General features: G+C 40.3%; 1 protein-coding gene across 1 annotated transcript in view; it reads left to right on the forward strand.

Annotated features, from left to right (window-relative positions):
• The window catches only part of FAM81B (family with sequence similarity 81 member B), a 64,484-nt gene that overhangs the window by 31,933 nt on the left and 19,166 nt on the right, over positions 1–13,385 (forward strand). Inside the window, exons 4-5 of the mRNA XM_038402878.2 lie at positions 435–553; positions 9,874–10,003. Coding sequence (XP_038258806.2) covers positions 435–553; positions 9,874–10,003 — 249 coding nt within the window. The remainder of the gene's footprint in view (positions 1–434; positions 554–9,873; positions 10,004–13,385) is intronic.

The following is a 13,385-nucleotide window of genomic DNA, read 5'->3' on the forward strand; positions in this document are numbered from 1 at the left end:
AACAACATTTTCCAGTAAACCCAGACGTTTGGTGGTGGCAGAAGTCCAAGGGCAAAGGGTAAAATAGCTTGTACCTTGGGGAAGTTTTTACCTAAGTTGGTAAAAGTAAGCTTAGGAGGTTTTCATGCAGGTCCCCACATCTGTACCCTAGAGTTCAGAGTGGGGAAGGAACCTTGATGGGGCAAATTTAAGTTTTAATAGGCAACTTTCATTGGGGATTTCTTGACTTTGCAACCTTAATGTTCTTGCAATGTAGTTTTTATTCGTCTAATTTAGATAGACACTATAAAGAAGTACAGCTGTGCTGTAGAAATTCAAATGAAAACTTTGAGAACTCCTTCTTTAAAGGATGTTTTGGCTAAGCTTTGAAATTTTAATAAATAATGAAGTTGTTAAACTAAACAAGCTCATAGGATGTGACTATGAATTTATAGGTTTTGGAGAAACAAATAAGAACAAGAGATAATGTTGCAACAGGAACTACTTTTGCTGTTCAAAGTTTGGACCATAAATACTTCCATGGATTTGGAGACCTGCGTGGAAGGGTGGCCAGGTAAGTAAAATGTAGTGGGCCTGATTCTCATTTACACTGTTCTAGGAGGGTAAAAGGGGCCTTAAAGTGGGTATAAACAGCCATACTGGTTCAGACCAAAGGTCCATCTAGCCCAGTAGCCTGTCTTCCGACAGTGGCCGATGCCAGGTGCCCCAGAGGAAATTAACAAACAGGTAATCCTCAAGTGATCCATCCCCCTGTCACCCATTCCCAGCTTCTGGCAAACAGAGGCTAGGAACACTATCTCTGCCCATCCTGGCTAATAGCCATTGATGGCCCTATCCTCCATGAACTTATCCAGTTCTTTTTTTGAACCCTGTTAGTCTTGGCCTTCACAACATCTTCTGGCAAGGAGTTCCATAGGTTAACTGTGCGTTGTGTGAAGAAATATTTCCTTTTGTTTGTTTTAAATCTGCTGCCTATTATTTGGTGACCCCTAGTTTCTGTGTTATGAGAAGGAGTAAATAACACTTCCTTGTTTACTTTCTCCACACCAGTTATGATTTTATAGACCTCTATCATATCCCCCTTAGTCATCTCTTTTCCATGCTGAAAAATACCATTCTTATTAATTGCTCTTCATAAGGCAGCCTTTCCATACCCCTAATTCTTGTTGCCCTTTTCTAAATCTTTTCCAATTCAAACATATCTTTTTTGAGATGGGGCAATCACGTCTGCATGCAGTATTCAAGATGTGGGTGTACTATGGATTTATGTAGAGGCAATATGATATTTTTTCTGTCTTATTAAATATCCGTTTCTTAATGATTCCCAACATTGTTAGCTTTTTTGACTGCAGCTGCACAGAGTGTCTGTTTTCAGACTATCCACAATGACTCGAAGACTGTTCTTGAGTGGTAACAGCAATTTAGACCCCATCATTTTATGTCTAGCTGTCTAAATTATATTTTCCAATGTGCACTATTTTGCATTTATCAACATTGAATTTCATTTGCCATTTTGTTGCCCAGTCACCCAGTTTTGTGAGATCCTTTTGTAGCTCTTCGCAGTTTGCTTTGGACTTGACTATCTTGAGTAGTTTTGTATCATCGGCAAATTGTCACCTCACTGTTTACCCCTTTTTCCAGATCACTTATGAATATCTTGAATGGGACTAGTCCAGTACAGACCTGTGGGGGGGCGCCATTATTTACCCCTCTCCATTGTGAAAACTGACCATTTATTCCTACCTTTTGTTTCCTAATTTTTAACCAGTTACCAATCCATGAAAGGACCTTCCCTCTTACTCCCATGACAATATACTTTACTCCCTTTTACACTGTCAGAGCATGTATGAGTGACCTAGATTCTCATGTACAATGTGTTAGTAAAATACAGTACCAGGCTTGCACTTGGAAAGCACCCAGACTGTGGACCTGCCCATGCTCAGCCTCTTCTCCACCCTCTCCCCCTCTGCCCCAGGCTCCATGCGCAGCTGGCTCCTCTTTGATCCCAGCCCCCCTGTGCACTCCTCTCTGCCTCTTCCCTTCCCATTGCTCACATGGTGGGGCCTCAGGGGAAGAGGCCAATGGGAGTAGGGGCCTTGGAGAGGGCCCAGAAAAGAGGCACAAAAAATGATTCAAGGTCTGAAGAAAATATCTTAATGAGACTTAAAGATGCTTGCTTAGTTTATCAAAAAATTGTGAGTGGTGACTTGATCAGTGTATAAATACCTTCACAAGGAGAACATACTGGTCCTAAAGAGCTCTTTACTCTAGTGGAGAAAGGCCTAACAAGATCCAATGCCTGGAAGCTGAAGCTAGACAAATGTAAAGTAAGTACAAAATTTTAACAATGAAGGTGATTAACTACTGGAACAAACTACCAAAGTGATGGATTCTCCAGCTCTTGATGTCTTCTTATCAAGACTGGTTGCTTTTCTGGAAGTCGTGCATTAATCAAACAAATTACTGGGCTCAATACAGGGACAACTAGGTGAAATTTAATGGCCTTTGGGGTTGTCCATGACTTATGTGACATATTACAGGGTGGGTCCTTAATTATGTGGGTTGTTTGCTTTCAGTGTTACAAGGGTGTAGTCTGGGGGGAACACTAAAAATGCATTCCATAAATTAGGGATAGCCCCTGTGATATACAGGAGTTAATACCCCCTTCTAGTTTTAAACTCTAATAATCTACTGTACTTCTAGGGCTGTAGCTTCTCCCAGGGAAGAATCATACCCCTTCCAGAAGGGGAATGGTCACAAGATTAATTGTATAGGGATGGATCCACTAGTCATCCACCAGGCCTGACAGCAAATGTGTCCCAATTAGCTCCAAGGAGCTCTGTATTCCATGCATCTGCAATCTTTCCTCACCAGGGATAGAACTGCAGTAGTTTGCCAGCATTTGGGGCTCCCAGCCTTTGGAATGAAGTATTTGCCTCTGAGGAAGCCAAATTTCCAGCTTGGCAGTGCTGAAAACTTATTTTCAAAATTGTACATATTAGGCCAGATTCTCTACTAGTGCAAATCAACTGGAGTTATACCAATTTACACCAGCTGAGATTCTGGCCTATTATATTAGTTATTTGATAAGCAGAAGGTTGCAAAACCCCATTTTTCAATTGGTCAGAACTGTCCTAAAATTTCACTTTGGGGTGAAATTTTCCACAGTTGTACTCCACCTAAATATGAAGTCTGTTTTTTAACTTAGAGGAAAATCCATTCAGCCATATGCGTTAAGCAATGCTGAGAGAAACTTTTACCATTGTAAAAAATTATTGGCACACTTTTTTCACACAAATAACTCTCAGCTGAAGTTGAGACTTGGTATGTGAATAGTGCCCACTGAGGTGTACAGCCACACTTGCAATTTAGCTTTTCACTGCAGTTCCACACCTTGTTCTCAAAGGAAACCTGCACAAAATCTTCAAAAGATAAGTCTGGGAGCTTAGTCATAGCTTGCTAGACACTAAAATCATGGTCTTAATAAAGGCAATGGATTTATGGCTTATTACAACAATCTGTAGCCCACTAACCCTCTTTTTTGTACTCTGACTGGTCTGGTACTAACAGGCCACTTCACCTTGAATGGTCTCTCAGAATGTGGGTAACTCCTATCCTGACCAATTTGTTCCACCTTAAATTTAGCTCTGAGTACCTTTCCCAGACCTGAAGAACTGCTCTGAGTAGCTCCAAAGCTTCTCTTTCACTAACAAACTAGTCCAATAAAAGTGATTACCTCATTCACCTTGTCTCTCTATATAGTTTTAAGCAATTTGAAAAATTTGTGAGCATGTTCACCTAGTAACTGCTGAGATTTTTTTCAGTAGTGCCTAATTAATCACACCTTGCCCTGTGACTTCTCAGTGCATACTTTCCCTTATGCATCTTGACCAGTATAAGGGCTGCTACCTTTAGACTACTGCTGAATGCTGGACAACTTGCTTGAGGTTTTTCTGCACCGGTTGGGCCAGCAGAATAGCATCACTGTCAGCCTGCTGTGGGTTCTCATCTTCATCTCTCTTCCTCCACAGACTCATGGATTTGCTCTCCCAGTAGGATCTCTGGGATCTCTTAGGGTGTTCCACACTCCTCTGCCCACAATGGTGTGATCACTCCCAGAACTGCCATGGCAAGCACTGTAATCCTGTCCTCTGGAGGGAATGATGCCTTGAAAACTGAGTTTTGACGTTAAGCTAAATCCTACCTTGCAAAGCTTTACATGTGGGATAGTACAATTCAACACCATGCCCTAAGATATTTGTAGGTAAATGTGTTTTCTTCCTTTCAATCAGCCCCATCTTCCTTCTCCTGCCTTATCCATGGATTGATGTCCTCAGCTATTCTGCCAGGCTGCAATAGTCACTCCCATGGCAATTTCTGTGATGTCACAACAAGAAGATTCTGACACTAGCTCAAATGGAAAATTAAAGACTGTGCTGTGTGCAACCATAGTCACCCAGAACAGACCACGGACATATGAGGAAGAAGAATCAGAGTTGAAACAGGGAATTTCATAAGCCAAAGTGGGTGGAGGCAAATTTGCATAGTTGGGTGACTAATTTACTATTTTTTTAAAACAGAAGCATGAATCATCTACCCATAATTATAGGTTCCTATTGAATTTGTAGATTAGTTTCCCTTGCATCCAATTAAGTGAGATGTAGCTCACGAAAGCTTATGCTCAAATAAATTTTAGTCTCTAAGGTGCCACAAGTACTCCTTTTCTTTCTTTCTTTTCCCCTTAGCACAAAACTATTTGGGCTGAAAAGGACACTAATGAACCCTGGCCCTTTGTCCATGAGCTACAGTAATTATCCTTCTATGGTCCATCATATAGAGCATGCTAATGTACACTGGAGTTTGTCATTCAAACCATGTCTTCCTTTCTCTTTACTCCACCTCTTCCCCAAATGATCACCTCCATAATACCTTTTGTCTATTCCAGAAAGATCAAATACAAGATCTGAATTTTCTCCCTCAGTATGGTGTAGAAATGTTCCACTACCAGCAAATGCATCATAAAATAATTCTTGAAAGTTCTATAGACATTTCTGAATAACAGGGAAAGCCCGCCTCCAATATAGAATCATAGAATAGCAGGGTTGGAAGGGACCTCAGGGGGTCATCTAATCCAACCCACTGCTCAAAGTAGGACTAATCCCCAATTATATCATCCCAGGCAGGGCTTTGTCAAGCCTGACCTTAAAAACCTCTAAGGAAGGAGATTCCACCACCTTCCCAGGTAACCCATTCCAGTGCTTCACCACCCTCCTTGTGAAAAATTTTTTCCTAACATCCAACCTAAACCTCCCCCACTGCAACTTGAGAACATTACTCCTTGTTCTGCCATCTGGTACCACCAAGAACAGTCTAGATCATCCTCTTTGGAATCCCCTTTAAGGTTGTTGAAAGCAGCTATCAAATCCCCTCTCATTCTTCTCTTCTGCAGACTAAACAATCCCAGTTCCCTCAGCCTCTCCCACATAAGTCATGTGCTCCATCATTTTTTCCAATTTTTCCACATCCTTCTTGTCGTGTGGGGCCCAAAACTGGACACAGTACTCCAGATGAGGCCTCATCAATGCCAAATAGAGGGGAATGATCACGTCGCTCAATCTGCTGGCAATACCCCTACTTATACAGCCCAAAATGCCGTTAGCCTTCTTGGCAACAAGGGCACACTGTTGACTCTTATCCAGCTTCTCGTTCACTGTAACCCCTAGGTCCTTTTCTGCAGAACTGCCTAGCCATTCGGTCCCTAGTCTGTAGCGGTGCATGGGATTCTTCCATCCTAAGTGCAGGACTTTGCACTAGTCCTTGTTGAACCTCATCAGATTTCTTTTAGTCCAATCCTCTAATTGGTCTAGGTCCCTCTGTATCCTATCCCTACTCTTCAGTGTATCTACCACTTCTCCCAGTTTAGTGTCATCTGCAAACTTGCTGAGGGTGCACTCCACATCATCCTCCAGATCATTAATAAAGATATTGAACAAAACCGGCCCCAGGACCAACCCTTGGGGCACTGCACTTGATATACAGTTAATTGTTGTGTTTGTGTTTGCTCTCAGAAAACTCTATATTTACTAATTTCCTGATTTTTAAAATGAGCCCAAGCACAATTGTCTTTGCACATATGGACATGTCACAACAATACAAACAAGCTGACAAATGTAAACAAAGACCCTCCCCATAAACGTAAAAGTACTCTCCTCAACCCACCAGCAAAAAACTGAACAAGGAGATGGACTTTGCACTTTTTGAAGGTTAAATTCTGCCTATTTTTTTTTCTTGCATATGTCTCTGTATCACAAAGCAATGGAAATCAGAAAAGTCCAGAACTTTATCAGATTATTACAAACCATGAATGAAGTTTACAGAATGAGAAACAGTTACTAGGTGCTTCAGAATTTTTTAATCCTTGGCTAGATACAATGGTATAAAAGAAACTGTTCCTTTCATTGTACTCCCTATAATTTGTAAAATTGAGGTCCTTCAGGATACAGTAAGAAACTTTGGGGCTATATTTATGTCAATAATGAAATGCATAAATGTATCATTTGAGGTTTAATTATTCATATGCAAATTTAAATCTCATGGAATTAGTGTCTAGGTAGTCTTTCACTGCAGTCTGCACTGTGTCTAGCCCCTCCCTGTCTGACCAGGAAACAGGAACCTCACCTTAGGCAACTCTTGTCTTCCTCTTTTATAAACAATGAATTAGATCAACATGTTAAACAGTTTCCTGTTTCCTTATTGTCTTGCTCCGATAGCATACAAGCTTTATAGTATACCTTCAGGCCTAAATCTTCATGTGTATGTATGCAAAAATGCGCACACATTTTCCACATACAATTATTATGAGATTGTGTATGCAGCCAGAATAACTGCATCCATAAACACTCTAGACATCTATTTGGTCATTTGCATACATAATCTTGCTAATAATGCTATCTAGCTCCTATAGAGAACTTTTCCTCTGTCAATTTCAAAGTGCTTTGGAAAGAAGGATTCAGTATAGTCCTTCTTATAGTATTTCCCCTATTTCCTTTTTATAGTATTTTAAAGTATTTCCCCTTTTTATAGATGGGAAAACTAAGGGATTGAGAGGTGCAATGACTTGCCCATGGCCACCCAGTAACCCACTGGAAGAGCCAGAAATAGAACACGTCTCCTGGGTCCCAGTCCAGAACTCTAGCCACCAGTTATGCAAACACAGTTGTCTTTACCCAATTATGAAAATCAGATCCTTCATCTGCTGTGACTGTACTTTTCACATCCTGCATTAAGCATTCTCTGCATCTGATGTTCAGGTGCTTTGGTTTGTTGTTTAAATTATTTCTTCTTATTGATACAGAGACCCTAATCCTCAAATTTCTCATGTTTACATTTTTCAAAACTCCTCTTCTACTTACTGCTTAGAGTTGGGATTTTTAAAAAGGAGTCTAAGGGAGTTAACAGCTAAATGGGAGCCGTGTGCCTAACTTTCATAGGCTCTCTTATAATATTATGCAGGCTGGGATTTGCATGTTATCTTTTGCCAGGTTTCATTTCAGTTGTATATCGATGCTCTCTCCCTGATGATCTGACTCTTTTAGAACTCTGTCCATTATAGAACAGAATTAAAACTGACTTTTGCTTTCATGCCAGCAAAATCAACACTTTTTAAAAGTTATAGGACCAATTTTTAAGCTGGAACAGCTCTCAACTTCCACAGAGTTGTGCCAGCTTACACCAGATATAAATTTGACTCACCCTGCCTAGAGTTTTTTCCACTAGTTCTTGCCCTCACAAGAAATTTACGACAAATAATTCCATAATATCTAGATTGTAGATGCTTTCCCCTTCGTAAAAAGAAAAGGAGTACTTGTGTCACCTTAGACTAACAAGTTTATTTGAGCATAAGCTTTTGAGAGCTACAGCTTACTTCATCGGCTATAGCTTACGAAAGCTTATGCTCAAATAAACTTGTTAGTCTCTTAAGGTGCCACAAGTCCTCTTTCTTTTTTTTTTTTTTTTTTTTTTTTTTTTTTTTTTTTTTTTTTTGCGGATACAGACTAACACGGCTGCTACTCTGAAACATACTATGCAATGTTATAAAAGTTGAGTAAGGAAATCAACTACACTTTTAAATATTTGAATAAACTATTTTCCTAATGACTAGACAGAGTAAGACAGGAGAAGGAGAGTCAACATTGTTGCTAGATAAAAGTCTGAAGAGAGATTTGTGGATGGGATTGAAAGTCTTTAAATAAAAGATGACAAAGCTACTCTGATTCTTGGATATTGTGATAGACCTCCAGAGCATTTAGATAAAATGGAACAGGAAATCTAATTGTAGATAGAGACCTTGTAAATAGGCCAGAACTTTGATCAAAAGGGATTGACTTGGAGAACAATTACATAATAACCAAGAAGGTGAACATATGTCTAAACAGCAGGGTTGCTTTCTTACACAGTTTGTTGAATTGTTTACTTGGTCAGCAGCTTTTTTGGCTCAAACCCTGGGAACTAAGCCAAGAATAATATGAAGTGCAAAGGTTTCAGAGTAGTAGCCGTGTTAGTCTGTATCCGCAAAAAGAAAAGGAGGACTTGTGGCACCTTAGAGACTAACAAATTTGAGTATAAACTTTCGAGAGCTACAGCTCACTTCATCGGCTGTAGCTCACGAAAGCTTATGCTCAAATAAATTTGTTAGTCTCTAAGGTGCCACAAGTCCTCCTTTTCTTTATTGCATAGTATGTAGTGTCCTTAAGTTCTATTTCAACTATTTTTTATTGCAAGTACTCTTAGCATTTGAATAGAAAAAGCCGCCTAGAGGGCCAGCTGCTGCAGCTTAGAGAGGTTGTGGGGAGTGCTCTAAGAGGAAACCAGCATGAATATTCTGCACAAGGGAGGGCACCAACTGTGAAGATGTGGTGTGGGTACATTTTGCTTCCCTTCCATGCTGTGTAGCAGGTGCATTGGCCACCCATCTCGCATTGAAAGACGTGCACAGAAGTGGTAGATGTGACTCCACGTGAACATAAGTTAACAAAATGCTTGTATTAAATAGATTCTAAAGAGAGAGAGGGAAAACAGCACTTTAAACTGCCTTAGAAGTAAAGTTGATTAAATATTATTCAGTCATTCCATTATTCAACAAATGTCATTGTCAAATTTTCCCATTTTGAATCACCACACAGATTTTGGTGAATGCAGCTGAGAGTTAAAGTAGATGGTGACAAACTGCTTATAAACCCGTATACTTCTGTCAGTAATAGCACTAAAACTGCTCTTCCTTAGTATCTGCTCCAAACTAGGTATACTGTAGTCACAAGCTAGAACATCAGTTGCAACAATGTCATCTGTGTTCATAGGCATTTGTTTCTAATGCAAACACAGCAGCACCTGGACCCCAACTTAGCCCATGGGCATACATTTTAGAACTCATTTAACTCTAATTGTTGGATTATTTCACTGTACAAAACCTAGAGGACCCAGTCCTACAAGTTGCCGAGCTTCCTCTGTTTCCATTGGATCAATGGGAGCTCTGCAATTTACAAGAGATGTTCAGCATATCAGCCTTATGCTTCATGGTTGCAAATTAAGGGCCAAATGCTGACCGTCTTCAACTCCTGTTGACTTCAATTATTACAGAAAATAAATTATTTCCCTAGGCAACCAGAACTGGAAACAGGGTTGGTATCAGAATTATTGTATCAATGTTTGTCTAGCCCAGGGTATCCTGCCACCAGTCAGGATCCTACCAGGGGACATGGGGCAATTGAATGGTGGCATGATGAGGCTAGCAATTGTCCTCAAGTGCAAAAATAACAATTCTACTGTTAATACACTTCATGTTTTGTAGTTAACCTCTTTTTTTTTTTATTCTAGATGTGATGCGAGCATTGCAAAGCTATCTGGAGACATAAATATCATCAGGCACGAGATCCAGAGGCTAGAGAAAGAGATTGGTGGCATCCGCTCTACCTCAGAAAGTTATGCTAATAATTTAGAGATGAAGGTGGGCAGATGAACACATAATGAAAAAATCTTTTGGCTATAAGATATGCATATAACTTCTCTCTTCTCTCATCACAACTGCTGACCAATGTTAATGGAGCATGTGATATTGACATTGGGTTTATTGATTTGTTTAAACAAGCCCCTTTCCATTACAATAGCATCATGGGAGTGTACACACACTAAGGAGTAATGCAAACTAAACAGTGCAATCCTGGGATGTGGGGATCATGAAATGCTTAAAAAAAAATCCCATTATAATTTGCTGCTAATATTTCATTACACAAACCTTAGACCCTTGAGCCCTTTCTTGTTTTAAAATGCATCTTGAAATTTCAGATCCAAGGACTTTGAAGTTGGAAAATACCACAGGAAGCCAGGATTTTATTCTTTAGTTTCAGCTTCAGAAAGTAGCTGGGACAGATCTAGTTGCTTAAGTTCATCACTAATTAGCCATGCAAATTTTGGAACCATTGCGAAGTGCTCTTGAACTTGTTATTCTTAGGGTAAAATTTTCACTTTTGTCGGTCACTTTTTCTGCTAAAGTATTTCTTTTTCTGGAGTGTGTGTGTGTGTGTGTGTGTGTGTGTGTGTGTGTGTGTGTGTGTATATAGCATGGATGTTTTCACAAGCGACAGTGCTGTATAGTATTCCTAGCATTCGACCTCTCCCGTCAGACTAGTACCCTCAGCTCCCTTTTCCTTCAATACAAATACAAGCTGATCAGCATCCTGCAGGATTGAGTACCTAAATAGTATCTTTACACACAGGTAATTTGGCTCTACCACGTAATAACTGCTGGTCCCTCCTTCCACCCCAGTGAGTACCCACCATATTCATTAAAGGTTGCTATTTAGATGAAATTTACTATACCTTAGTCTCTAATTTATTTAAAATAGTCACTTCACTGCATTCTGTGTGAATGTGCTTCTATGTAAAACAAGCTTCCAGTCATTTCATAGAGTGCAAATACCAGCTTTATCTGCTCCAAGGCAGAATTACCCATGGCAGTTCAGATGAAGATATCTTACCTGTATTATAAGATACTGTTTTTGGAAATCTGTCTCTTTCAATACATGTAAAAACATCCCATCTCTCTACTAAAGGGAAAGCAGAACAGGTGTGTGCTAAAATGAAGCAGCATACAAATGTGTGTGGTTTAATAAAAAAAAAAAAGTCAGCCACCTCATATAGAGACGTTAAGCAGAAAATGGAACAACAGTGTCTACTGAAGCAAAAACATATCTTCTCACAGAATGACCCTAAACAGAATGCAGAAGAACAGTCTGAATATAAGTTAATCGATTGATCAGAAAACTATATTGGAAAACTATAGTAAAGAACAGAATTATCGAACAACATAGATGAACATTATTTGGTGGAAAAGAGTCAACATGGTTTTTGTAAAGAGAAATAATGACTCACAATCTACTAGAATTCTTTGGGGGGGGGGTGTCAACAAGCATGTCCACAGGGGTGAACCAGTGGATATAGTGTACTTAGCTTTTCAAAAAGCTTTTGACAAAGTCCATCACCATAGGCTCTTAAGCAAAGTAAGCTGTCATGGGATATGAGGGAAGGTCCTATCATGAATCCCTACTTAAAAGATAGGAAACAAAGGGTAGGAATAAATGGCCACTATTCAGAATGGAGAGAAATAAATGATAGTGTCCCCCCAGGAGTCTGTACTGTGTAAAATACTGTTCAACATATTCATAAATGACTTGGAAAAAGGCATAAACAGTGAGGGGCAAAATTTTCAGATGATACAGAACTACTCAACATAGCCTGATACAGGAGGGCTAGGGAGCAGTGGAAGAGGGGAGATGTATAAACCCTAGGCTAATTAAGGCATGGTTTCCTGTAGACTAGGGAAGAGTTGCTACAGGTTAATTGGAGCACCTGTAGTCAAGTAAGGCCCTGTCAGGAACCTAATAAAACCCCCTGCTTCAGGCAGTGAGTGTGTGTGAGGAAGGAAAGAGGACTGGAGTTTGGAGGTGCATTGCTGGGATTTGAAAAACCAGAGAACTGAAGGAAGGGACACCCTGCCTCAGCATCAAGGATCGAGGGTAACCCTACCCGAGGGGAAAGAGGGTAAGAAATCTGCAGGGGTTGAGAGGGGCTAGGGCTCAGACCCAGACCCCTCCCCTGCTTCCATCCTCTACCATCTTCCTGGGCCACTAGTGGGGTCCTTGGTGCCCCAATGGTGTCTTAGCCCCTGCCAAGAAAAGCATGGGGCCCACCATATCAACATTGGCCGTTCTGTCACCATAGTTAAGTCCAAAGTAAACTGTGGCGAGTTGGAGGGATTTCACAAAACTGGGTGACTGGGCAGATGAAATTCAGTGTTGATAAATGCGAGGTAATACACATTGGGAAAACATCCCAACTAGACATATAAAATGATGGCGTCTTAATTAACTGTTACCACTCAAGAAAGAAATATTTGTGGTGTTCTGGATAGTTCTCTGAAAACATCCACTCAATGTTCAGTGGCAGTCAAAAAAGCTAACAATGTTGAGTAGCCTTGAGGAAGGGACAGATAAGAAGATGGAAAACAGCATATTGCCTCTATATAAATCCATGAGATGTATACATCTTGAATACTGTGGGCACATGTGGTTGCCCTATCTCAAAAATATACTGGAAAAGGTTCAGAAAAGAGCAACAAAAATGATTAGGGGTATGGAACAGCTTCCATATGAGGAGAGATTAATAAGACTGGGACTCTTCAGCATGGAAAAGAGACAATTAAGGGGTACATGATAGAGGTCCATAAAATCATGACTGTGTGGAGAAAGTAAATAAGGAAGTGTTATATACTCCTCCTGCTAACACAAGAACTGGATGTCACCAAATTAAATTAATAAGCAGCAGGTTTAAAACAAACAAAAGGAAGTATTTTTTCACACAACAGAGTCAGTCTGTGGAACTCTTTGCCAGAAGATATTGTGAAGGCCAAGACTATAACAGGGTTTAAAAAAGAACTAGATAAGTTTTATGAAGGATCAGGTCCATCAATGGCTATTAGCCAGGATGGGCAGGCATGAAAACCATGCTCTGAAGTTTCCCAAGCCTTTATTTTCCAGAAGCTGGAAATTAGGGTGACCAGACATCCCGATTGTATAAAGACAGTCCTGATTTTTGGGTCTTTTTCTAATATAGGCTCCTATTACCCCCACTCCCTGTTCTGATTTTTCACACTTGCTGCCTGGTCACCCTGCTGGAATAGTGATGGGGTATGGGTCACTTGATGACTACCTGTTCTGGTCATTCCTTCTGGCATTGACCACTGTTGGAAGACCGGGTACTGGGCTAGATGGACCATTGGTCTGACCCAGTATGGCTGTTCTTATGTTCAGAAAACAATGTAATCACTGTGG

This window comes from Dermochelys coriacea, chromosome 5 (assembly GCF_009764565.3).
Source record: "Dermochelys coriacea isolate rDerCor1 chromosome 5, rDerCor1.pri.v4, whole genome shotgun sequence".
Taxonomy (NCBI): Eukaryota; Metazoa; Chordata; order Testudines; family Dermochelyidae; genus Dermochelys; species Dermochelys coriacea.